This window comes from Mustela erminea, chromosome 14, assembly GCF_009829155.1.
Source record: "Mustela erminea isolate mMusErm1 chromosome 14, mMusErm1.Pri, whole genome shotgun sequence".
NCBI classification, from domain to species: Eukaryota; Metazoa; Chordata; class Mammalia; order Carnivora; family Mustelidae; genus Mustela; species Mustela erminea.
The window spans coordinates 63,722,784-63,750,461 of NC_045627.1; the positions used below are offsets into that span (position 1 = coordinate 63,722,784).

Here is a 27,678-nt window from a genome sequence, read left to right on the forward strand (position 1 = left end):
AAGAAGTGACTGCGACTGCGTCAGCGACTCCCCTCTCGCGGGGGCTGCTGGGTCTTTCTGTCGGGGACGCGCAAAGGTGCGCGCAGCCGTGAGGCGCGCTTCCTTCGTCGCGCGCGCCGGAACCCCGACTCGGTAGAAACTGAAGACGCAGGAGAGAGGAACGCGTCGAGCATGAAGAGGCAGGGGGCCTCCTCGGAGCGGAAACGGGCGAGAATACCGTCCGGGAAAGCCGGTGCGGAAGGGGGCGGGGAGGGGGCGGTCGTCCGGCCTGACTGCGCGGGGCGGGCCTGCGGGAGTTCTGGCCAGTGGTGTCGCGATTTCTCTCAGAGCACTTCGCCCACCCCCTCGCTGCTCGCCGCGCGGCACGTTCTGTCATTCTGGCTTCAAATGTGGCGAAGCTGAGGGCCTGAGAAGGGGCTTGTAGCGAGAGTGACCGGGCTCTGGAACCAGACGCGTGGGTTCGAATCCCGGCGCCACCACGTGTCGGGTGCGACTGTGTTCAAGTTGGTTAACTTCTCTCAGCCTCACGTTCCCCGTCGCCACGCGAGGCTACCAGTCCCACCCCGTGACGTCGTTGGGACAGTTAGATGTCGAGCGCTGAGCTCCGTGCCAACCCCTGGTGACCGCTTGGTAACCTGTAGCTGCTGTGGCGGAGGTGAGGACTGTCCCCAAAGCTGCACAGCTGCCGGGTGCCGGAGCTTGTGACTGCCTCCAGTCCCGAGTGCTTGCTGCTGAGCCAGGCGGGACAGCGTGGCAGGTGCTAGGGGATGTGGCAGACCCCCCTCCACCCCGCACCTGATCTCTTGGTTCCTGTGGACCAGAGGTTCTCAAGCTTTTTGATCTCAGGACCCCTTTTCCCCTCCCAAAAGTTAATTGAGAACCTTAGAGACGTTTTACTTATATAGGCTGAGTCTATTGGTGTTGCTCCTATACGAAGTTAAAACAGAAAATTTAAAATATTAATTAATTAGGTACCCATTACGTGTTAGCACAAATCACATTGTGTGTGTGTGTGACAAATAACTGTCTTCCTAAACAAACAAATAGAATGCCAGCGTTTTATATATATTTTTTTGCAAATCTCTTTAAGATCTAGATTAATGGAACTGTTAGACTGCTTCTGCATTCAATCTGACCTGTCAGGGAGCCGCTTGAAAATTCCACGCCACTTGTGAGAGAATGAGCGTGAACAAGGCAAATTAAAGTCTCAGTATTATTATGAAAATGCTTGTCACGGCACAGACTCTGAGAGGGTCTTAAAGGCCCCCAGAGCTAACTGGACTACCACACTTTGAGAACTGCTGCTCCAAACAAATACCTTTTGTGGAGCGGATGGACGCCTTTGATTCCTACAAATAACTGTTTCCTGGACAGCTGACACTCTGCCTTCTGTCAGAGCCTCCCGTGTGCGCCTCCCTCCTCTCTTGGCCAAAGTCCTTCCTCCTGTGAGGCCAGTGGTACCTCTGCAGCACTGTCCAGTTAGACTGATGGGACAGCTGGTGTGGGTGGCTCTCTGGAAACTTGGAATGAATGCAGTGCTCTTGGTTAAGAACATAGAGTGGCTCTTAAGTCTTGAAAAGTGTGAGACTGACAGTCTTCTTTTAAATAAGTGAGAGTGTTGCAATTTGATGTAAGCAGATGATAGATGTTTGTTTTTCAAATTAAAAATAGCCTTTTGGGGCGCCTGGGTGGCTCAGTTGGGTTAAGCCTTTGCCTTCGGCTCAGGTCATGATCCCAGGGTCCTGGGATCGAGCCCCACATCCGGCTCCCTGCTCAGCGGAGAGTCTGCTTCTCCCTCTCCCTCTGCCTGCTGCTCTGCCTACTTGTGCTCTCTCTCAATCTGTCAAATGAATAAATAAAATCTTTTTTTAAAAAATCTATTAAAAATGATAAAAGCAATACTGGGTAGAAAAAAAGCAACATAGAAAAGTAAAAAGGGGAGGACTCACTAGGCCGCTCAGTTCGTTAAGCAGCAGACTTTTTTTTTTTAAGATTTTATTTATTTATTTGACAGAGAGCGAGAGCACATAAGCAGATGGAGCGGCAGAGGGAAAAGGAGAAACAAGCTCCCTGCTCAGGAGGGATCATCAGGTTATGGGATCATAACCTGAGGCAGAGTCAGTAACTTAACCAACTGAGCCACCCAGGCACCCCAAGCATCAGACTCTCCATCTCAGCTCAAATCTTAATCTCAGCCTGACGTTTGGGTTCCACAGTGGTCTCCAGGCTGGGCTTTTTAAAGTGGAGCCTACTTTAAAAAAAAAAAAAGTAAAAAGAGGAAAGTAAAAGTAATTCCAAATCTTACCACCTAGTAGCCATCATTATCAGCACGTAGTGATTCTTTTAGGTATTACTGCATGAAGTATACACTTAATACCCTTAATTGTAAAAAAGCAAAGCAAAACAAAAAACTTATGTATTCAACTTACAGAAAAACTCCAAACTTATTTTCATCACACTTTTAGTGTAAATACAAGAATGAAATTTGTGAATTTATATTATTCAGCCTTCAGTAAGTCTTTGCATGACTACTGTGTACCAAGGTAAACACTGCGCTTGTTGTAGGTGATAATGAAGATTTCTCACATAAAAACCTTAGGAACTTTAGGTCAAGTAAAATGGAACAGATACCTATCTACATACATAATAATAAGAGGTAGAAAGTAATTAGTATTTTAAGAAGATACAATTAGTGTTTTAAAGAGGAACATATAAATTATGAAGAGTTATATGAGTTCAAAAGAGGGAGATCCCTACCTTGGGAGAGAGGAGATATGGAAATGTGATTCAATATGAATCTTGGAAGATTTACCATTCAAAGATGGAGCCGGCAGGATTTTGTGGTTTGGGGAGATGGTATAAGTAGGAGCAAAGATGAGAATTGAGGGGAACTGGAGGTTTATAGAGGAAATAATATGTCATTTATTAATGATAACTTTTTGTACATACAATGGGTATTCTCCACTTTACATTAATTAAATTTAGTCCTCACTACTCTGAGGTAGGTTCTAAAAGCTACTCTGTTTTATAGAAAACTTAAGCTAAGTAACTTGTCTGGGCCAAGATTTGAAGTCCATCCTTGTTCTTAAACATATCTTTATAAAGACATTTAAACATACTCTGAAAACATTGAGAAACATTGAAAAAATCTGACTTAGAATATGATGATGAGGGCTGTGTTTTAGGAAGATTAATTTGGCATTCAGTGTATATTTTCTTCAGTATAATTTATTATACATATGTCTGTGTACTTATTTCATAGTTAAGAGACCGATTTAATACTCAGTATGGTATTTTATTGCATTCATGGTCTCTGGTGTATTTACCAACTTACCTATTATTGGACATTGGATTTGGACAGCAAAATATGAAATAATGATTGTCAGTTGGTCTGGATGGATAGTTTCATCATGAATTGCATTGTTTTCTGTGTGTTCTAGGAACTGCAAATGGATTTCTCATGGAAGTGTGTGTTGATTCAGTAGAGTCAGCTGTAAATGCAGAACGAGGAGGTAAGACAAAAGAGAATGAATGACAGTTGGCAGTCCTCCTAAAAGTCTGAAAATGGGGGTGCCTGGGTGGCTCAGTTGGTTAAGCATCCAACTCTTGATTTCTGCTTAGGTCATGATCTTAGGATTGTAAGATTGAGCCCAAGGTCAGACTTAGCACTGTGTGTGGAGCATGCTTGGAATTCTCTCTCCCTCTCCCTCTGCCCCTCCCTCTGTCCTTTCTCTCCCTCTAAAGAAAGGTCTGAAAAGGAATCCTATGAACTGATCTTGGGAGCCCTTGTGATCTCTAAGGATCCTAGTAATCTTTTTGAAAACAGCCAACCAACTGGAAAACATACTGGAAAATTATCATCTTTATCATCTTCTAATCTTACTCCTCCAATAGATCACATTTTGATTCAAGTGTTCATAATAATGCTTACTCACCAACTTCATGTTTTTTCAATTGAACTTAGCAAAGACTTCATTTTTTTTTTTCAAATTGTTGACTTAAAGATGATTTAAGAGTTTTGCTACCATTTTCATCATCAAGACTTTTATAATGATCTTTCTTTTTAAAAAGATTTATTTGGGAGAGAGCAAAAGAGAGAGCACAAGTGGGTGGAGGGGCAGAGGTAGAAGGAGAAGCAGGCTCCCTGCTCTCAGGGCTCAATCCCAGGACCCTGAGATCATGACCTGAACTGTAGGAGGACACTTAGCCAACTGAGCTAACCACGTGCCCCCATTATCTTTTTTTTTTTTTTTTTTTTTTAAACATTATCTGTTTTACCTCCAGGTTTGTTTTGCATTCTGAACCTGCTTTAATGGGGGAAATGTAAACATTCCCCTCATCTCAGGGTCAGAAATTTTTAAAGACTTTTTAACATGGAAAATTTCAAACATATACAAAAGTAGAATATGTATATTGAATCCCCATGTACTCATCACTCAGCATCTGCTAGTTTCAGCACATGGCCAATATTTCAACTATATCAGGAAATCAGGACACTTTTTATAAACAGCAACATAGTATAGGGGTGCCTGGGTAGCTCAGTTGGTTAAACATCTGGCTCTTGATTTCAGCTCATGCCATGATCTCAGGATCAAGAAATCTGCTTGAGATTTTCTCCCTCTCTCTCTGCTTCTCCCCCTGCTGTCATGTGTGCATGCACATGCTCTCTCAATAAGTAACTAAATTTTTTTTTTTAAGAGCCACATGGTAGGGGCGCCTGGGTGGCTCAGTGGGTTAAAGCCTCTGCCTTCGGCTCAGGTCATGATCTCAGGGTGCTGGGATGGAGCCTTGCATTAGGCTCTCTGCTCAGCAGGGAGCCTGCTTCCTCCTCTCTCTCTGCCTGCCTCTCTGCCTACTTGTGATCTCTGTATGTCAAATAAATAAATAAAATCTTAAAAAAAAAAAAAAGAGCCACATGGTATGTATTTTCAGTTTTACTGGCAAAATTTGGTCTTCATGGAATATTCTTTGTATTTTTAAAATAATCCTCTGAAAATATAAAAACAGTTCTTAATTTGGCAATAAAAAAAGAGTGAAGTTCTGATATGTGCTACAACATAGATGAATCTTGAAATTCATTATAAATGGAAAAAAAGTCACAAAATACCACATGCTATATGATTCCACCTGTACAAAATGCCACATTAGGTAAATTTTATTATTTTTTAATTTTTTAAGGATTTATTTATTTATTTATTTAACAGAAAGAGAGTGAGATCAAAAGTAGGCAGAGAGGCAGGCAGAGGAGAAAGGGAGGAAGCAGGCTCCCTGCAGAGCAGAGAGCCCAATGTGGGGCCTATCCCAGGACCCTGAGATCATAACCTGAGCCCAAGGCAGAGGCTTTACCACAGTGAGCACCCAGGTGCCCCTCACAGTAGGCAAATTTTAGAGGCAGAAAGTAGATTAGTGGTTGCCTAGGGTTGAGGGGCATGGGAGAACAGAGGTGACGGCTAAAGGGTATGAGGTTTCTTTTTGGGATGAGGAAAATACTCTAAAATTGATTGTGGTGATGGCTGCAAAACTCTGTAAGTACACTAAATATTAAATTGTATACTTTAAATGGGTGAATTATATGGTATGTGAATTATGTAGCAATAAAGATTTTTATTTTTTAAAAAACAAATACATTTTTAACTTATAGGTCATAACAGAAAAAGCTGTGGCCTTTGGCCTGCAGTGGATTAAGATATTGTCAGCCTGATCCATTCTGTATAAGTTTTTTTTTTCATTTTTTTACTTAATAATTTTAGCACTGCATCTTTTAGTAGGGTGTGAGAAATTGTACTATATTACATGAAACATTTAGTTTTCACTTATTAGCAGTATGCTTCTTCTATAAAGAACTTTCCCTCATCAACTGTTTATCTTGAGGTTCAGTTTCTAGAAGAAAGGTAGGATAAATGCTTGCTCCTTTTCCCATTTACTGATTTTTGGATAATGAGTTTATTCTCTATCTCCCAGTGAATTGTTTTATCATCATGAATTTAGATTTAGACATATTTGATATGTTTTACTCCTCTATAGCTATTCTTCTTATTGATTCTCAGAGTGTCCCATGTTTGGCTAGTACGAGCCTCTTCAGCCTAGATCCTGAGACTCTTTTGACATGACCCTGTAGGCTGGTGGCTAATCTGCTTTCAGCATTCACTTATTCTTGGAATTATTTTGATGTAAGCTATTTAAAATTACCTTGTACTTTTATATATCTTAGAATAATAAAGACTCTTGCAAAAGATGATCAGTGAAGGTCGGGGTTCCACTGTTGTCAATCCAGACCATATTTATTCTGAGTCACATCCTTGTACATGGAGAAGAAACCCTGTAATACAAAATTTCAAGAGACCTAGCTTAACTTGAATTAACTCTTAAGTTTGATATCAGTAACACCAGATGAGTTGCCGAATATAGTTGGGATTAAAAATAAAGTTTTATAATTTGATTTCTTTCAGTCCCTAAGACTCTGCTCTATATTTGGAAAAAAATGTTAAGTTTACTGTTTCATAAATGTTTATTTTGGATGATAATTTCTGAGAAGTGCTTCTTAACATTTTTCTTAATTTTTAAAAGTTTATTGAATTGAGCAATTCCTTTTTTTTTTTTTTTTTTACATAGGTGCTGGTCGGATTGAATTATGTTCTGGCTTACTGGAAGGAGGAACCACACCCAGCATGGGTTAAGTGTTTTCCCTATTTTCTGGTAGGAGTTTATAGAGCCTGGAGACAATAGAAAATATGTTTCATTGAGATCCTTTACTAATGTTAACAATGTTAACAATGTGTGTGTGTGTGTGTGTGTGCATTAGATATATATTAGATATATATATTAGATATGTTAACAATGCTATAGATATTAAATTAGTTACAGGTGCTTATGGTTGTAAATAAACTTCAAAGATGAGATCCTTGTACATAAAAAAGTTGAGAGATAATTACTTTTAACATTATCTTTTCATCCTGGCATCTTCAGCATATTGACTTTTGTCTTCATTTCTCCCATCCTGGTCTTTGTGCTGTTATCATACATTTTGCTTCTGTATATGTTAAAAATACATACACTCCACACTGTATTTTTTAAAATTATATTAGTCACCATTCAGAACTTCATTAATTTTTGAAGTAGTATTCCATGATTCATTATTTGCATATAACACCCAGTATTTTTGTTTAAAGAGCCAATTGGGGTGCCTGGTGGCTCAGTTGGTTGAGCATCTGACTCTTGATTTCATCTCAGGTCATGATCTTAGGGTTGTGGATTGAGCCCCATGTTTGGCTTCCACACTCCGTGGGGAATTGGCTTGAGATTCTCTCCCTTTCCCTCTCCCCCACCAACTAGTGCTCTCTTTCACACACTCTCTCTCAAATAAATAAATCTTCCAAAAAAGAATAATCAATTATCTCTTTTAAAGAGATTAAACTAATAAGAAAACAATCATGTATTTACCTATGTGTAGTTACTATTTCTGATGTTCTTCATTCCTTCATATATGTCCGTATTTCCATCTGATTTCATTTTCCTTCTGTCTAAAGTAATTCTTTTAACATTTTTCTTGTAGTATAAGTATGCTGGGGATGAATTCATTCAGCTTTTATATATCTCAGAACATCTTTCCCCATTTTTTGGAAGTTATTTTTGCTGGGTGTAGAATTCTAGATCAATAGTTTTTTTTTTTTCCTTCTTTCAGTACTTTAAAGATGTTTCTCCACTGTCTTCTTGCTGGTGTTATTTCTCATATGAAATATCATCTATACCTTTGTTTTTTTGTTTTTCTATGTAATGGCTCTTTTTTGTGGTTGCTTTAAAACTTTTTTCTTTATTCCTGGCTTGAGCAATATGATATGATATACCTGATTATAGTTTTCTTCATGTTTCTTGGACCTGGGCATTTGTAGTTTTCATCACCTTTGGAAAATTTTCATCATTCAGTGTACACCACCCCTTCCTTAAGAGACTTCAGTTATACTTGTTTTAGGCTGCTTAAAGTTGTCCCACAGCTCACTGATGAACTACTCAGCTCATAAGTAGCCTCCAGGCCTAGTGTGGAGCTCAACTCGGGGCTTAAACTCAAAACTGTGAGATCGAGACCTGAGCTGAGATCAAGAGTCAGACACTTAACCAACTGAGCCACCCACGCACCCCTCTTTTTATATTAATTTACCTTTTCTCTGTTTCATTTCGCATAGATTCTGTTGGTTTGTTTTCAAGTTTACTAATCTTTTCTCTGCAATGTCTAATGTGCTGTTAAACCCATCTAGTATATTTTTCATCTCATACATTATAATTTTTGTCTTTAGGAGTTTAATTTGAGTCTGTTATATCTCATATATTGTTTCTGAACTCTTTCTAAGATTTGGAATAAAGTTATAATAGATGTTTTAATGACTTGGCTGCTAATTCTAACATCTATATCAGTTCTAGGTTGGTTTCATTTCAATGATTTATCACCTCATGAGGCATCTTCGTTTCCTGCCTGATAATTTCTTATTGGTTATCAGACATAAATTTTGCTTTATTGGATCCTGGATATGTTTGTATTCCTATAAACACTCTGAAGCAGTTGGGTTATTTGGAAACAGTTTATTCCTTTTGGGTATTGCCTTTAAAATTTGTTAAGCAGATCTGAAACAGTGGTCAGTCTAGAGTTAATTATTCCTACTACTGAAGAAAGATCCTTCTGTGTACTGTACCCACTGCCCCATGAATCTTCAATTTTTCCTATCTGCCTGTTGGGAATGGGTATTATTTTTGACCTGACAGATGTGAATGAAAGGCACTATTTTTTCTAATTCTTTTAGTGCATTTTTCCCTGGCTTTGTACAATTCATTGTATATATGCACTCAATAATACTGAGCTGAATACTGAAGGGAGAGTCTCTGAAAATCTCCAAAATTTCTTTCTGTTCTCCCTGGTGTTCTTTCCTGGGAACTCCAGTCACTTGGTCTCCCTGGACTCTCAGCTTTGTCTCTTCAACTCGGAATTCTCTGGCTTCCACTTGGGTTCCCCCTTTCTATGCTGCAGCCTAGAAAACCCTTAAGGACATTAAATAGATAGATAGAAAGAAAGAAAGTAAGAAAGAAAATCCTCAAGGTAGTAATTTGGGCCAGTTATAGAGCTGACTTCGTTTGTTTCCCATCATTCAGGCATCATTGTTTTTTGTTGCTTGACACAAAATCTCTTGCAAACCATTGTTTCATATATTTTTCATATTCATATGTGTTTTGGTTATTATAGGTGGGAAGGTAAATCCAGTCCCTTTTACTCTGTCTTGGTCAAAAGCAGAAGTCCGTGTATGAATTTTTGACTCTTCTGTGTTATTCTAAAGTTGATAATAGCATTATTTAGTATAAAGGGATTATATATGCAATAGCTCTTTGGAATCGTCTCACTGAAGGAGAGCATTCCCTGGCCATTCTGTGGTATCTCTAGAACATACCTAAATTTGAGTGCAATCTGTGTTTTGCAACAGCAATCATGATTTATTGCTTGGTATTGGGCATATTGCTGTCCCATGCAAAATTGGGGTTCTTTTAGGAAGGAAGAAGTAAATGCATCCTGCCTGTCAAAAAACATACACAATTGGTTCCTAATACATGGTGCTTTGGCTTAAGGCTTTTGGGTTTATGATGGTATGAAAGTAATATGTATTCAGTAGAAGTTGTACTTTGAATTTTAAATTCTGATCTTTTCCTGGATTAGCCATTTGTAGTATGATACTCTCATGATGCTGGGCAGCCACAGCTCCCAGTTAGCTGTGCAATCACAAGAGTAAACAACTGATACACTTGCAACCATTCTGTACCCACATATCCATTCTGTTTCTCACTTTCAGTACTGTTTTCAATAAATTACACGAGATATTCAACAGTGTTATAAAATAGGCTTTCCATTGGATGATTTTGCCCAGCTGTAGGCTAATGTAAGTTTTCTGAGCATGTTTATGGTAGGCTAACCTAAGCTGTAATGTTCAATACGTTAGGTGTATTAAAGGCATTTTGACTTAGGATTTTTTCAGCTTAATTATAGTATAAGATGTAATTGCAGTGTAAGTTATGGAAGATCTTTACTATAGAGGGTTTCTGAGCTAGCAATGAATTGTGTCATTTAGGTATTTTTGTTCATAGATCTCTACATAAATTCGCAAGTAGAACTTTGCTCTTTTTTATATTATTTTTATATTATTTTTTATATTATTTTCAAAAAATGTTTGATAAATTTCTTTGTTCATTAAAGGGTCATAAACTTTAGAGTTATGTAAACATCTCTGTAGTAAGTTCTAAATAGAGCTATAATCAATCAGAAAGGAAAAATCTTATGGAATATACAGGCAGAATATTGAGCCTGTTATATTACACTTTCAAACTTCTTATACCAGGAAAAAGATTTTTTTTTAAAGATTTTGTTTATTTGACTGAGCAAGAGATCCCAAATAGGCAGAGAGGCAGGCAGAGAGAGAGGGAGGAAGCAGGCTCTCTGCTGAGCAAGGAGCCTGATGTGATGTCGGGCCTGATACCAGGACCCTGGGGATCATGACCTGAGCTGAAGGCTGAGGCTTAACCCACTGAGCCATCCCAGTGTCCCCAGGAAAAAGATTTTTTTTAGTCAACTGACAAGTGCTTTTAAAAATGCAGTAAATTCCTTTTTTTTTTTTTTTTTTTACTAAATTGCTCTTTTTTACCCTTGATTCTCTTATTACTTAACTTCTATTATATACACATTTTTAAAAGAGTATTTTTTTTAAAGATTTTATTTATTTATTTGACAGACAGAGATCACAAGTAGGCAGAGAGGCAGACAGAAAGAGAGAGGGGAGAAAAGCAGGCTCACTGCTGAGCAGAGAGCCTGATGTGGGGCTTGATCCCAGAACCCTGGGATCACGACCTGAGCCGAAGGCAGAGGCTTTAACCCACTGAGCCACCCAGGTGCCCCTCTGTTATATACACATTTTTAAATTAATGTTGTCATTCCCTTTAGATCCTCCTTTCTCTGGTTTTCTCAGCATTGCTTCCTTTTCTTGTAGAAGTGATACACAAGAGCAAATGTAAAAGGCCAATAAATTTTATTGACTTCCTTGAGCTGTTAGTTCACATTTGAATTTTATTTTTTTTTTTAAAGATTTTTAAAATTTATTTGAGAGGGAGAGAATGTGAGAGAAAGAGCACAAGCAGGGGGAGCTGCAGGGTGGGAGGAGAAGCAGGCTTCCTGCAGGGAGCGCAGTATAGGGCTGGATCCCAGGACCCTGAGATCATGACCTAAGCTGAAGGCAGACAGTTATCCCACTGAGCCACCCAGGCACCCCTTACATTTGAATTTAATTAGTCTGCTCTCTGTTCTTTTAGGTGTCCTTCAAGTAGTGAAGCAATGTGTCCAGATCCCAGTTTTTGTGATGATTCGGCCACGTGGAGGTGACTTTTTATATTCAGATCGTGAAGTTGAGGTGATGAAGGCTGACATTCGTCTTGCCAAGCTTTATGGTGCTGATGGTTTGGTATTTGGAGCATTGACTGAAGATGGAAACATTGACAAAGAGTTGTGCATGTCCCTTGTGGGTAAGAATGTAGCCTCTAGTGATAATTGCATTTAATCCTCCTGATATTGAAAATAATATAACATTGTGTGTCATCTCAGATTTAAAGTAAAGAAAGAAAAACGCAAGTTTTTCTGAAAACTGGCTTTTCAGTCACACCTGCAGGCACTTAAGCTAACCTATTTTAAGCAGTAGTATCTAGATGTTTGGGGCAGAGGGTATATGTGTTCTAGTCCTATGACTCCTAAGTGTAACTTGTTATAGATCAAGTTCTGTTACTGTTCCTGGAAGGTTTTTTGTTTGTTTGTTTTAAGATTTTTATTTGTTTATTTAACACAGAGAGAGAGATCACAAGTAGGCAGAGAGAGAGGGGGAAGCAGGCTCCCCACCAAGCAGAGAGCCTGATGTGGGGCTCGATCCCAGGACCCTGAGGCAGAGGCTTAACCCACTGAGCCACCCAGATGCCCCTGTCCCTCAAAGGTTTAAGGGAAGTTTACCTTGATTCCTTTAATCACTACACAAAAAACTTTAAAAGCTATTGCAGTTGGTGAGGATGGGGAGATGTGGAGAGGATAGAAGCATACTACTTATATTGCTAGGCAAAGTCTTTCTTGAAGATTCTCAGAGTGGTAAAAGTAATAGATATAATGCTGCCTTTATACTCACCAGATCGCATAATTTTTATTTGGTCTAGCTAAGGAGTGGATGACTGTTTTTTGGTATGAAAATCAGAGATTAATGGAAACATAGGAATTCTGAATTTGGAAAGCTGCAATTTTGTTATTTTAGTTCACTCTTTTTACTTCCTAAGAAAGGAAAGTATAAAAAAGTCTCACCTAACATGGAAAATTCTGCGTATAGTAATCAGTGATGATCTCCTCATTTATATTGTTATTTGGCTTTCTTTTTATAGCTATATGCCGTCCTCTACCAGTCACTTTCCACCGAGGTGAGTCATTTCCATTTTAGAAGTTCTGTTGAACAGTTTCAGTTTTCTAATTTCACCAAATGCCATAACCTTTTTATGGAATGCAATACTTGAGTATTACACTATTACCAGTTGTTTTCTTTTTTCTTTTTTAAGATTTTATTTATTTGACAGACAGAAATCACAAGTAGGTAGAGAGGTAGGCAGAGAGAGAGGAAGGGAAACAGGCTAGCAGGCTCCGTGTTGAGCAGAGAGCCGATGCAGGGCTCTATCCCAGGACCCTGGGACCATGACCTAAGCAGAAGGCAGAGGCTTTAACCCACTGAGCCACCCAGGCGCCCAGCCAGTTGTTTTCTTTATCCTGACCTTGGGACGGACTGTTTTAAATTTAGAGATGCACAATTTGAAGCTTCGTTATGAAAAGTTGTTAAAAGTAAGTGGTAATGGTGGTGGTGGATTATAATAGAGGGGGAGATTAAGAATTGGCTACAAGTATATGTACTTGTCTAAGCAAGAATTTTGAGATTTATTTATTTTTTGTTTAGATTTTTTATTTTTAAGTAATCGCTACACCCAGTGTGGGGCTTGAACTCACAACCCCAAGATCAAGAGTCACCTGCTCTTCTGATGGAACCAGCCAGGTGCCCTGTGGTTCATTTTTATTAGATTGCCTTAGACCATATGCAACCACCAAAAACCACTGTCAGTGAAATGATATGTATTGTCTGTCTTAAGCCAGACAAGACCAATCTAGGAGCTAGTAAGTAGTAACAGCCAGCTTTCTCAGATGAATATAAGATTCATGGGCAGAGAGAGGGGTGGATATCTACATAAGAATTGGATACTATTAGGAAGGAGGAAAGACAGAATAGATGGAGATAGGCAATGAAGAGATGTTCACTGTTGCACATAAAACTATATTAATTGTCTGCATCAGAATGATTTCTAAAAAGTATCTGATAATTTCATGTAAAAAATACCTCTTACTTATAAATCAAGTAGTTCTAATTTCTGTATACTTTTGTCAAACCTTGGTTGGTAAAATGTAGGAACAAGTAACTGTTTTGCCTGAAGAGGGCACTCTGTTATACATGAAAAGAAAGAAGTCTTGTCATTTTTTTTTTAACTTGATGATATGTGCTTGAGAAATTGTTGAATGTTTTTCTGACCTTTTGAGTAAGCAAAGATTAGTATAAGGGTGGGCACTGGCATTTGCATCTCTTTATAGAAATTAGAGATAAAACATGTGTTACCCTCGTTTCTTTTTGAAATGAATAATACCACCAGATAACTGTTTTCTTGACTTGCTGATTAGTAATGTTTCTCATAAACTAGCAATAACTAAAAGATGTTAGAGTGTTTCAAATTCAGCACCTTGAGAGTGGCCAATAAGCAATCATTAAATATGAAAAGTAGTTTAAATTAGTAAACTTTTATCTGAAAAATGTGTAGTTTAAAGTTTGGCATGCTAAATAATTTAAAAAGTAAAGGTGTCATGTAGAATGTATTTTTCTCTGTTCTTAAACTAAGAAAATCATTTCAAATTTATTTTTCCTTCAATACATTTAACAAACATATTTTCATGTTTTCAAAATTTTACTTTGTCCTGGGTTCTACTTTTTTTTTCATTCATGTGTTTAATGAGATAGTATGATAGTTTAATCACTGGTGAGGCACTGCTGCAAAAAAAGAAGAATAAAGGAAACAAGATGGGATTGGGAGGGAGACAAACCATAAGTGACTTTTAATCTCACAAAACAAACTGAGGGTTGCTGGGGGGAGGGGGTTTGGGAGAAGGGGGTGGGATTATGGACATTGGGGAGGGTATGTGCTTTGGTGAGTGCTGTGAAGTGTGTAAACCTGGTGATTCACAGACCTGTACCCCTGGGGATAGAGTATTATGCCTCCATCAGAAAGGATGAATACCCAACTTTTGTAGCAACATGGACGGGACTGGAAGAGATTATGCTGAGTGAAATAAGTCAAGCAGAGAGAGTCAATTATCATATGGTTTCACTTATTTGTGGAGCATAACAAATAGCATGGAGGACATGGGGACTTAGAGTGGAGAAGGGAGTTGGGGGAAATTGGAAGGGGAGGTGAACCATGAGAGACTATGGACTCTGAAAAACAATCTGAGGGTTTTGAAGGGACGGGGGGTGGGAGGTTGGGGTACCAGGTGGTGGGTATTATAGAGGGCACGGATTGCATGGAGCACGGGGTGTGGTGCAAAAATAATGAATACTGTTATGCTGGAAATAAATAAAAAAAAAAAAAAAAAAGGAAAAGCCTCTGTGGTATATTTAGCTATCTGTATACACTGAAGGGTAAAGTAAAGGGGTCAAGCACCTAATCCACTATAGATTAGAACTTCCATATTATGTAGCAGTGCTGAGAACCAAAGCAGTAGTTTTTCTTTTTGAGGTTCCTAGTGCCACTTTCCTCTCTGAGGAGGAGAAAAGTCTCTTAGAAAATAGAATGGAATTGTGAATATAGATAGACTATTGTAAACAACTGTCCTTATACTGTGAGACTTAAGTATTTGGGGTAAATGGAATAGCATAAAATATTGTCAATAATGAGAATGTGAACCAAGGCCTTTTTTAGAACTGGTCAGTGTAATGTTTGTCTGAGGTCCAGTTTGTTCAGTTTATCTGAAGCCTTAAAACAGAATTTTCCAAATTTGAGTCACTTGTGTATCATATTTATAGTTTTACCATACCTGAGTGCTACGTGGCAAATTTATTTAATAATTTTCTTTAAATAAAATCTAAGAGAATTATTTTAAAGAGAGACTTTTATAACTCATGAAAAATGGAAATGTTTCACTTCAAATCTGTATTTAAGTAAATACATCTGTTTAAATCTGTGTTTATTTAAATACATCTATTTAAAATGTTTACCATCTAAAATGCATACCATTATGGTATGCAGACTGTGATATGCTGATAAACTTGTTCTTGGACAAAAAGAGCTCTGATATATAGTATTTGTAGATTTCTGTGGTTTAAATTGTCTCAGCTTGACTGATTTCAAGCTGTCAATGGATTAAAAATGGTGCTTGCGAAACTCCTGAATATTTAACAATTAACTTTGGCTTGCCAGTACGAGCTAAGTCCAGCACACCACTGTGTGTATACTCCATTTTGAAAAGCACTGTATTAGAGGATATCTATACAAAATTCAAATCAATTTTATTTATTTCAGCCTTTGACATGGTGCATGATCCAATGGCCGCTCTAGAGACCCTCTTAACCTTGGGATTTGAACGAGTATTGACCAGTGGCTGTGACAGTTCAGCACTAGAAGGGCTACCCTTAATAAAGCGACTCATAGAACAGGTATACATAATTTCTTTCCTTTCTTCCTAACTCTGTTGTGGTTGCTCCTGATATTCTGTTGTTTAGCTAGGTTAGGTAACTAAATATTACTGACTTAATAGTTCCCCTATACAGAAAAGCAATCAGGTAGTAATATATTTATATAATTCTCATTTCTTTAACATAAGTGTTAATTATTTTTTTAAAGATATATTTATTTTAGAGAGATGGGGAAGTGGAGAAGGAGCAGAGGGAGAGGGAGAGAATGTCTTAAGGAGACTGTGTACGGAGCCAAACACAGGGCTTGATCTCAAGACCCTGAGATCACAACCTGAACCCAAACCGAGAGTCGTATGATTAATCCATTGCGCCAACGAAGCGCCCCTCTTTCAAATGACTGTTTTTAGTGGTTAAGGCTCTTGAGGTCAAATTACAGACAATGCTTAAGGATTTAACCTAACTTGGATAACCACAGAAAATTTTACCTTTTGTCTGCCATCAGCATTTCATAGTTTTAAGCCATATCATCTCACTGTCAGCCTACGTATACTCAGGAGATCCATATAAAATTTGAAATAATTATCATTTGGAAGTGAGTTCTAAAACAAAATTGTATTCTTTTATCATCTCTCCCTATCTATCAAGATAGGAAGAAATATATTTTTTACTTGTATCAATTTCCAAGATGACTTAGCATCATTTGTCAAGCAGTATAAAGGTGACTTTGTGGTATGTCTTTTTTTTTTCACACCAGTCTAGCACCATTCTAGGTTAGTGAGTACAGACTTTGAGACGAGAATTCTGGATTTAAGATTCAGACGCTTATTTGCTGTGTAATGTTGAGTAGATTATTAAGCCTCTGTTTCCTTGTGTGTGCAACTGAGATAAGTTTATTACTTCCTCTATAAGGTTGTTCTGATGATTGGTAGAGATAAGATATGTAACAGCCTTAGTACAGTGCTTGACGTACAATAGACCTTGCTACATTATTATTACTAATGCTGTTACTAATATTTTTTAGTGTTCCTGTGTAGAAATCTGATATGTTCACTTTCCTATAGCCATGAAAATAATTTTCAGAAATTTCAGCTAAGGATCTGATGTGACTTTGCTAGTCTGGAACTTACTGATTTTGTAAATATTTATTAAGTATATATTAGCTATAGGGCATTTGTACTATGGTAATGACCATCGTGTGTGTGTGTGTGTGTGTGTGTGTAGAGTCACTACCCTTACAGTTTGGTGTACAACAGGCACTTTAATAGACTAGGCAATTCTGATAGAGTGCTATAAAGAAAAGTCCTAAGTGGTACCTGGCTTGGATCAGTCGGAAAAGCATGTAACTCTTGATCCCGGGGTCATGAGTTCATGTCTCATGTTGGGGATAGAGTTTACTTAATAAAACAAATTTGAAGATGCTAAGGGGGCACATTTGAGAGATTTGGCATGGGGTTAGCAGTAGTTAGTTCTCCAGAAGAAGACACATCACACACATTGCAGTGTCTTACTCATTCAAGTGATGGTTAAGAGTTATCTATGTAAAAATGGGTAGAAAGAGTAGGTGACTGCTTCATGCAGAAGAAACAGTACATACAAAGGCCTGGAAAAAAAAGTTAAGCGTGACTTCTGACATACTGAACAAACCAGAATGTTGACAAAGAAAAAAGTACTGTCCAGAGCCTTGAAAATTGTTGAAGAGTTTGGATTTTATCCTTGGGGCAGTGGGGAGGTCTGAAGTGTTTTAAGATAGAAGAGCTGATGAATCAGGTTTTCGTTTTGAAATTGTTACTATGGAGGAGACAATAAGGTAGATATAATGCCATAGTCGTGTCTTGCATTTCATAATCACTGTGTTGCATATGTGAATTGTAGTTTATCATAGGTTGGCAGGAAGCACTGGGTTAAATATTCTCATACACTAACTTTACTTCTTTTTTATAAAATAAAAATTGCATGTATTTAGGTTATATGGGATATTTTGATATTAATATTAGTGAAGTGGTTACAGTCAGGCTAATTAACATATCCATCTCCTCATATAGTTATTGTTCATTGTGTGTTTGTATGTGGTGAGAGCACCCAAAATATTATTGTCTTAGCAGATTTTCAGTATTCACTACAGTATTATTAACTATAGTTTATTGTATATTAGATCTGCAGATTTATTCATCCTGCATAATTGCAACTTTGTATCCTTTGACCAATATCTACCCATATTCCCCCACTCCTCACTCGTGATAGCAGTGTTCTACTCTCTTTTTCGGTGTATTTGACTTTTTAAGATTCCACATATAAGTGAGATCATGCCGACTTTACTTTTTGAAGCAATCACCTAGCAGTGTACTATACTGGTTAAAGCATAGGTTTTGGGATTAGAAAGGTCTGTGCTTAAATCCTGGCTTTGCCACTTACTAACAGTAACTCTGAGCAAATTACCTAACCATTCTAAACTCCAGTTTCTTCTTCTACAAAGTTAGTATATTAATAGCACCTACCTGCTAGAATAGTTGTGGATTACTTCAGATAACAGCACAAAGTCTGATATGTAGCTATCAATCACTTTGATAGCTTTAGGTAAGTAAGCATAAAGTTCTCAATAATCTTTTATGGAAACCACCCCCCTCCCAAAAGTGGTAGTTTCATTTGTTCATGTTTTGGAAAGCTTTCACTTGGAAGAAGAGTTAAATGTGATTTTTTCTCCTAAAATCATTTCAGTATTCCAGATAGTAATATTTTGTATTATAGATGCTTTGGTTTAATACATTTGAGAATACCAGATGGTCTTATTCTACTTATTTCTCTGAACAATTATTAAATTCTAAGAGTTAGCCCCTTCCCCCTTTTACTCTCTAATTTCGTTAACTTGCTTTATAGTTTTTTCATTGTACATATTACTACCTAAAATTTTATTATATAAGTATACCTATCTGTTGTCTACTTTCCATGAACCTGTAAACTCCATGACAGTAGGAATGTTCTCTTGTTTACTATGTCAGGGAGGAAAGACTGTTTCTTTGCTTTCTTAGATTTTGTGTTTGAGGGCTTAGGAAGTAAACTGATAAAATACAAAATACAGATCAGTGAGAGGAAAAAACAGATTTTAATCAAGTATGTATATGTATTGGAGTTGACAAAGAAATGTAACTCAGAGGTGCTTAGAATTTGGATCTTACATACCATCTTAATAGGTGAAGAGAAGTGGGGAGAAGGGCGCTTAGGAATTTAGAAAAAGGAAGACAGCATTTATGGGGTTGGGGAGAAAGACTTTTTGGAAAGATAAATAGATGGACCCTAGTGAGAATAAATTGAAGATACTGTAGTTTTGTGACAATGTCTTTTTGGATGTGGTACTAATGAGTTGCTCCCAGGGAGGGGATTTTTGACAACTGAGTTCTTTTTGAGTTATTTTGGGAGTCTTTGCTTTTAGGGCAGATAAGGAATTTCAGGAATTCAAATGCTTTCAGCTCAAAATCATTTTTATGACACAGTGTCATATTCTGGGTCCTTTCAACTACAATATTCTCTATACACAGAACAGTGCTTGATGTGGTAGGCACTTATTACATAGTTGTTGGATGGATGGATGAGTGAGTAAAGTGACACTGATAAACACTTTTATGATAGACCAGTTTGATCAGGGTTAAAAAAAATGATCAGAAGGAAGTTCTCTGAAAAATCTACAGAAATGCAGTCTACCGATTTTTTTCTATGGAAAAAGAATCTAATCCTTTTTGGTAACTTCGGAGCTACCTTTTCAAAATGATATAATTCAGTTGTCATGAAAAATTATGTGCTTTTTCAGTAACAAATGGGCCAGAAGTTGGACTTTGAGGCCACTTTTGATTATTTTACTGAATCCCTGTTACTTAAATACTAGTCTGGGGATTCTGATTTCCTCATTAGAGAGTATGAGTTGTTGCCTCAGATCTGCTAAAGAGACTTTATTTTTTACACCTTAAAGTATTGTAATGTGCCACTAATTCATCAGTCTCTATTTCCTTTTTTGCACCAGTGTATCATTTTTTAACTAAAAAAATTTGGAATGTTTTTCACAAGATAACTTTTATAATGTATCTAGCTCTTTGGAGCTGTTTTAGAGTATGTTGCTGTTACATAAAGATCCCCAAAAGTCATAATGAATGCTTATCTTAACTTTACACTGCTAGTTACTTAGAGCTCATTAAAGTATCTGTAACTTGTCTGAAAAGTATGGGAATGTCTGTTTCTCTGTCTACTCACAATAATGTCTGTCGTCCTCCCTATTTATTACCTTTCCTTTTTACTGTCTTTATGCTACCGTTGCTTTTGAGAGTTTCTGCTTCTCTTCCCTTCCTTGCATTTGTTATTTCTGGTGTTCGCTAATTTTTTACTTTAGTCCATTCTTTCTCTTCTATCCTCTCATACCCTCTTTTTCCTTTCGTTTTCTGTCCCTCTTGTCACATTGGGCATGCTACTGCCTCTTCTTGTTTTCTCCCCATTTTCCCTTCCCCACACTAAGCCAATCTTTTTGTTTTCTTATTTGCCCTAACTGGACATGATATAGAACTAAGTATTCTCAACATTAATTGTATTTATTGAATATATTAGTCATTTGTTTCATTTTTTCTGTGGAAAAAGAAATTAAGCTATATGTAGTTCTTTATTGAAATTTTTTATAGTTCAGTAGCACCCAATAGAAGAAAGATGATGTACCCAACCCTGAGAGCATAAGCAGCTTAGTTGAGGCAAAATACTTGGAATTGTTTTGAGGGACAGAATTAGCTGATCCAGTATTAAAGACTCATCTCAAGCATCACACATGAAGTCAAGCAGAGAGAGTCAATTATCATATGGTTTCACTTATTTGTGGAGCATAAGGAATAACACAGAGGACATGAGGAGATGGAGAGAAGGGAGTTGGGGGAAATTAGAGGGGGAGACACACCATGAGAGACTATGGACTCTGAGGAACAAACTGAGGGTTTTGGAGGGGAGAGGGATGGGAGGTTGGGTGAGCCTGGTAGTGGGTATTATGGAGGGCACATATTGCATGGAGCACTGAGTGTGGTGCATAAACAATGAATTCTGGAACACTGAAAAGAAATCTAAAAAATTAATAAAAATTTAAAAAATAAAAATAGAAAAAAAGAATCACACATGAAGAAATTCAATTTCCATACAGTTTCAGTGGTTTCATTCTAAAAATTAGTGAGCTTGACATAGTATGTAATTATTTTTAATTTAAATTTTAGTGAACATACAGTGCAATATTGGTTTCTGGAGTGTAGAATTCAGTGATTCATCACTTACATACAATACTCAGTGCTCATCACTATTTAATACCCATCTAGCCCATCCCTTGCCTACATCCCTACATCAGCCCTCAGTTTGTTCTCTTATCATTAAGAGTCCCTTGTTTCCCTCTCTCCTTTTTTTCTTTTCCCCCTTCCCATATGTTCATCTGTTTTCTTTCTTGAATTCCACATATGAGTGAAATCATATGGTATTAGTCTTTCTCTGACTGACTTATTTCACTTAACTTAATACACTCTAGCTCCATCTGTGTCATTGCAAATGGCAAGATTTCTTTTTTGACAGCTGAATGATATTCCATTGTATATATAAACCACATCTTCTTTATCTATTCATCAGTTGATGATATTTGGGGTCTCTTCATAGTTTGGCTATTGTTGGTAATGCTACAGGGTGCACATACCCCTTCAAATCTGTATTTTTGTATCCTTTAGGTAAATACCTAGTAGTGCAGTTGCTGGATCCTAGGTAGTTCTATTTTTAACTTTTCACGGAACCTCCCAACTGTTCTTCAGAGTGGTTGCACCAGTTTGCATTCCCACCAACAGTGCAAGAGGGCTACCCTTTCTCCACATCTTTACCAACACCTGTTGTTGCATCTTATGTTGTTAATTTTAGCCATTCTGACATGTATGAGGCAGTATCTCATTGTGGTTTTGATTTATATTTCTCGGATGATGAGTGATGTCAAGCATCTTTTCATGTGTCTGGTATCCATCTGAATGTCTTTGTTAAGGTGTCTATTCATGTATTCTCTGCCCAGTTCTTAAATGAGTTCTTTGTTTTTGGTGTGTTGAGTTTAATAACTTCTTTATAGATTGTGGATACTAACCTTCGTCAGATATATCATTTCAAGTATTTTCTCCTATTCCATAAGCTGCCTTTTAGTTTTGTTGACTATTTCTTTGCTGTGCAGAAGGTTTTTGTCTTGATGAAGACCCAGTAGTTCATTTTTGCTTTGGTTTCCCTCGCCTTCGGTGATGTGTCTAGTAAGAAGTTGCTGTGGCCAGGGTTGAAGAGGTTTCTGCCCGTGTTCTTTTGTAGGATTTTTATGGTTTTCCATCTCACATTTAGATCTTTCATCCATTTTAGATTTATTTTTGTGTGCAGTATAAGAAAGTGGTCCAGTTTCATTCTAATGCATGTTGCTGTCCAGTTTTTCCAATACCATTTGTTGAAGAGACTGTCTTTTTTCCACTGGATATTCTTTCCTGCTTTGTCAAAGACTAGTTGACCATATAGTTGTGAGTCCATTCTGGGTTTTCTGTTCTGTTGCATTGATCTGTCTGTCTGTTTTTGTGCCAGTACTATACCATGTCAATGACTACAGCTTTGTAATGTAGCTTGGAATCGTGATGCTTCCAGTTTTTTCCTTTGCTGGAATTGCTTTGGCTCTTCAGGGTCTTTTGTGGCTCCGTACAAATTTTAGGATTGGTTGTTATAGCTCTGTGAAAAATGTTGGTGGATAATGTATAATTTTTATTCTATCATCACTACCTACCTGTTACTAGTAGTTCTACTAAATCTGCATTTGGTTTATATCCTTTCAACTCTCAGTGATACAGAGCATATCCCCAAAACTTATTTAGGAAATATAATGAACATTTGAATACAAATAAGGGAATTTCAATACCTATCATCCAGAATTATCAGAAATTAATCCATATAGTCTAATTTTATTACATAAAATCCAGTTAAGTTGACTTGTGGCTTTGTTTAACTGATATAATAAGCTAGGGAATTTAGTTGAAGATACAAAATTTGAGGAAGTTGCTTTTTTTCCCCTAGTAATTTACTGTTACACTGTGCTCTTTTTTTTTCTGCTAAAATCTTGTTTAAATTCAATTTTCATTCCACTCCATACTAAGAACTCAGAATTAGTAAAAAAAAAACAAAAACAAAAACAAAAACAAATCCCTCAGAATTAGTGTTATTTTTCAGTAATGACTTTTCTTAAAGTGATGTGATTATTCAGTATTTATACTACAGTCCCCTATTCTTTGTGTTCATCACAGTACAAGTCTTCAAAGCAATAGAAAGAGTTACTGTGCTAAACAGTCTTATTAAACAGTATCCCAAAGAAATAGAGATGACTCTTGAAAGTTAGATATTAGTACTAGTTTTTAAAATTTAATATACTTTCACTCATGCTTCTGTTCTCACTGCCTTATTACCCCATTTGAGAGAAAGATATTAAAATTTGTTTTTTTTTTTTTTTCAGGCAAAAGGGAGGATTGTGGTAATGCCAGGTATTTAATTATCTATCCATTTGTTAGTGTAAACTGAGGTGCAGTGAAAGAAGAACAAAGGAGGCAGGACAATATGGGAGAAAATATTAATACATGGTATTCAGAGAGAAGAATATGTAATTTGATTAAAACTTTAAGATGGGAGATCTGTGCTGGAATTTAAAACTTCAGATATGGAGAACATTCTACCAGGAATTAGCTCAGAGAGTAGCAAAGAGGGAAGTAGATTGTTTGGGGTTGGGGTTTCTCCATGTTTGCTTTCCCATAGTATAGAATTTTGTGAATATGGATGTTCATCTCTGGTGAGACACACCAAGTTTGATACTGCTATAATGAGTTAGGGCCAAATATCCTAGATGTTATCAAAGTGTAAGCAAATGTTTAGGCAATATCTATGGACAGATATAATACTCACTTGATTCTTGAAAATCTCAGATCACCAAATTCTTCCTTAAAGCCAGAACAATTGGAACATATGCTCCTGATGATAACCATAAGATCAACTTGGTGCATATTGGCTCATTAGAGATGAACAATTTTTTTAAAAGATTTTATTTATTCATTTGACAGAGATCACAAGTAGGCAAAGAGAGAGCAGGAAGCAGGTTCCCTGCTGAGTAGAGAGCCTGATGCGGGGCTCGATCCCAGGACCCTGACCTGAGCTAAAGGCAGAGGCTTTAACCCACTGAGTCACCCAGGTGCCCCTAGAGATGAACAATTTTTAAAGAATTAATAAGGAGATCTAGAATCAGAGTGAGACAAATAGACAATCTTAATTTTTTCATATTAATTTTCTCAAACATACAAGAAAGTTGGAGATAGCATAATGAATACTCATATATTCATTCCCCAAATTTAACATTTTGCCACAATTGTCATTTTTTACCCTTAGGCATTTTAAAGTGAAAAGTGTCATGACATTTTATCTTTACACATGTTTAAAAAAGTCTTTGTTCTTTCAGCTTCTTAGGGCTCAGTGATATTACTGTACCACTACGAAAAAAGAAAACAAACAAGTTAATGAGTCCAAAAGAGTATGTAAAGTCAAGTTACTTCAGCAACTTGAATAGTTGAAATACCATGTACATATTTTAATCAGTCATTAAAAAATCTTTATTGAATACGTCCTGTATATTAGGAAAAAAGAATATAAAGATGAGTAATTTTATATTTTTAATCTGGCATCAGTTCAGAATATGATTGTTTATATAAAAATACTTAAGAGATTATTCAACAAAACAAATGAGTCATTACAAAGTATGGATTGTGCAGTTTTACTAAAGTAGAATCAGATTCTTCTGTGTAAAACAAAGTTGATATTGTAATGAATAAACTGTGTAACACCTTGCATTACTCCAATTTCAAAGAAGTTTGTTTGTTTTGGGGCTAAAGAGAGAACTTGTGTCTTTCAGACACATCTCTCGGGCTGTGCTTTTGTAGCTTCATCCTCAAATGTATCCTTACTCTTTGTTAATTTGATTTTGCTTAAATTGAGGGGGAGTAGGGATAGATTACTCAGTTATTTTTCCTTGCCCTAGAACAACCTTTTTAAAGTCAGGATCATATGATGTTATCATATAAACCAATGGATGTAGAAGATACTATCATATAGGTTCTATGGTTCCATCATAAGGTTTTATGACCCTATTAGTTGTTCTCCAGAACCTGTAGCCTATGTCCTTTATCATTTTTTCTAATCTCATTCTAGCTTAGTAGGGAGAGAGTAACTCTTGAGTCAATGAGAAATTTTGGTATGGAAATTTCATGTAGAGCCAGCAGTCACTATTATTCATTAAATTTTATATAGAATTCTGTTTGACTTAATGGATTACTTACTCTTCCAACAGGGGGTGGTATAACAGACAGAAATCTACAAAGGATCCTTGAGGGTTCAGGTGCTACAGAATTTCACTGTTCCGCTCGGTCTGCTAGAGATTCAGGAATGAAATTTCGGTAAAAATGTATTCTTTGATTCATACAAGAAGGGACAGATTAATCTGTTATTAGAGGAAAACCTTAGTTGATGGCATGATTAATGAATGGAATGTTTTGAATAATATGTAAGTATTGCAGTCATTTTGCAGTTTTTCAATTGCAAAATGGTTTTATCCTGCCTCACATAAGCAGGCTCTTCTGAACATAGGTGAACTTTATATTTTTAAGTCATTGCTGAACTTAGACCACTTAATAATAAACCCTAATTCAGCAGCTGAGCTTCAAATGAGTCAGGTATGTATGGATGTCCATTCAACTGTGATTTCCTTTAGCAGAGTTAATAACTATGGTGTAAGGATGGAAGAATCAGAGTCATTTTTATCCCTCCTACATTTAATACTTAGTCTTCTCTCACCTTTGCTATTTTTAGTTACTTTGAAACTATGCCACCATTAAGAAATTGAAACTATTGAGGGTTTTTTTTTAAATACTTTAGAAGACTCCTGTAATTTAATAGTTAGTAGTTTATTATTTCTATTTAGAATTGGGGAAAATGAGATGTAAAAGAAACAAGACCCTTAGAACTACATTTTTAGACATAACGTCAAGTATATTGTTAGGTACATTTGGTTACTAGATGTTTCAAGTAATTAATAAAAATTATGAATATGGGAATCCAGAATCCTTGACCTACCCATATTCTTGAACCATTAAATAGTCTATAAAATGAAGCACTGGTAGGAGGGCTCATTTAACAACTTATGTAATTATCTGTCTTTTTATTATTTCTGTTGCAGAAATTTCTCTGTTGCCATGGGAGCCTCTCTTTCTAGCTCAGAATATTCTCAAAAGGTAACAGATGTGGCACAAGTAAGGACTTTGAATGCTATTGCAAAGAATATTCTGGTTTAGCCAGACCTCTCTGAGAGACATGGATATCACAGATGAAGGTAGAAGAGTAATCTGTAATTATGACACAGCTTTAACCTTCTTCTCTGGCCCGGACTGTCACAGTTTGAGTCTCACATGGCCATGGAGAGCATTTTCAAGAAGACAAAGAATTCGAGCAAAGCTACGAATTTGCTTTGCTTAATCTTGCCAGCCATCTCTGTTATCATGGTTAAATGTGGTGTATGCTTCTTCCACAGACAGAGGTTAGTCTGTTTTGTGGAATTAATTGATGAACTGGGAAAACTGGACTGTAAGATATGAATTTAGAGTGTGACTTCAGGGTCAATTTAATAGTATTTTGCTTTTTCATTTGTAAAATAAAAATTTCCATTCTATTCTGGTAGTCTTTTTTAATTTAAATTCAATTTAATTAACATATAGCATATTATTAGTATCAGAGGTAGAATTTTGTGATCATCAGTTGCATACAGCACCCAGTGCTCATTCCCTCGAGTGCCTCCTTCATGCCCATCACCCGGTTATGCCACCCTCCCACTCACTTCCCTGCCAGGAACCCTTTTTTTTTGTTTCCTATAGTTAAGAGTCTCTTATGGTTTTTCCTCCCTCTTTGTTCTTATTTTATTTTTCTTTCTTTCCCCGTTATTTTTCTTTCTTTACCCATATGTTCATCTGTTTTGTTTCTTAAATTCTACACGAGTGAAATCAAATATTTGTCTTTCTGTGCTTTGCTTAGCATAATACCCTCTAGTTCCATCCATGTCATTGCAAACGGCAAGATTTTCTTCTTTTTGGCACTGAGTGATATCCCATTGTGTACATTTATATACGCCACATCCTTATCCATTCATCTGTCAGTGGACATCTGGGCTCTTTCCATAGTTTGTCTGTTGTGGACGTTGCCACTGAATACAGTCTGTAGCCAGATACAAAAGGGAAGATATTTTTCTTTCATTTTTTCCTTTTTTTATGTACTCATTAGATGGGCAAGACACTAAGATTCAGAGTAAAATGGTTCAGCATAAAAATTTCAATACATGGGAAGCAGGATATAAATGTTTTCAGACTTATAAAGGCAAAAGCTATCTCTAGTATTTACCAGATTACTTCTTCCTCTAGTCCCAGATGGAGAAGTGACTTAGCCGCAAGGTTCATCTAACAATTTACAAAGACCTATAGTAATAATTGGGGAGGTTATTGATGTTAGCAAAATAGCTGTTTCTTTCAACTGAGGCCACAGATAGGGAGAATGGATTCTAGTGATGAAAGAGGCTTTTCCTGGAGTGGGTCCCAAATTGTGAAGTTCATCACTAGCTTTATCTATCACTTTCATATTTATAATCTCATTTTATATTAACAACACACTGGTAATAGAACTGTTGTTTCTATTTTAAGAGAGTAACTGAAGAATAATATGAAGAGCTTGCCCTTAGAAAGTTAGTAGTGTGGTCTCTATGAATAGTGTGCATAGACTTGTGTACTAATGATCGTGTATAGCAGGAGCTTTGCCTTTATTCAAATGA

General features: G+C 36.9%; 1 protein-coding gene across 4 annotated transcripts; it reads left to right on the forward strand.

The window, feature by feature from the left end:
* Window positions 1–32: 32 nt before the first annotated feature.
* Window positions 33–26,532, forward strand: CUTC (cutC copper transporter). 4 transcript variants are annotated; one of them, XR_004278453.1, is made up of 9 exons: window positions 33–232; window positions 3,441–3,512; window positions 6,613–6,672; window positions 11,335–11,544; window positions 12,436–12,471; window positions 15,658–15,791; window positions 23,284–23,311; window positions 24,274–24,345; window positions 25,159–25,241. XR_004278453.1 is itself a non-coding variant. In XM_032311786.1 (9 exons), the coding sequence occupies exons 1-9, from the start codon at window positions 172–174 to the stop codon at window positions 26,156–26,158; spliced, it is 822 nt and encodes a 273-aa protein (XP_032167677.1). In that variant the 5' UTR covers window positions 36–171; the 3' UTR covers window positions 26,159–26,532. The 4 variants fall into 4 exon arrangements, 2 of the variants coding, with proteins under 2 accessions (XP_032167677.1, XP_032167679.1); XM_032311786.1 differs by lacking the exon at window positions 24,274–24,345 and adding an exon at window positions 26,044–26,532 and having other exon boundaries at window positions 36–232; window positions 25,159–25,264; XM_032311788.1 differs by lacking the exons at window positions 33–232; window positions 24,274–24,345 and adding exons at window positions 290–655; window positions 26,044–26,532 and having other exon boundaries at window positions 25,159–25,264.
* The last annotated feature ends 1,146 nt before the right edge of the window (window positions 26,533–27,678 follow it).

Coding starts and splice junctions, on each gene's coding strand:
- CUTC (XM_032311786.1), top strand. CDS start 172: ATGAAGAGGCAGGGGGCCTCCTCGGAGCGGAAACGGGCGAGAATACCG. Junction 3,513..6,612: donor TGTAAATGCAGAACGAGGAG/GTAAGACAAAAG, acceptor TTTTTTACATAG/GTGCTGGTCGGATTGAATTA. Junction 11,545..12,435: donor GTTGTGCATGTCCCTTGTGG/GTAAGAATGTAG, acceptor TTCTTTTTATAG/CTATATGCCGTCCTCTACCA.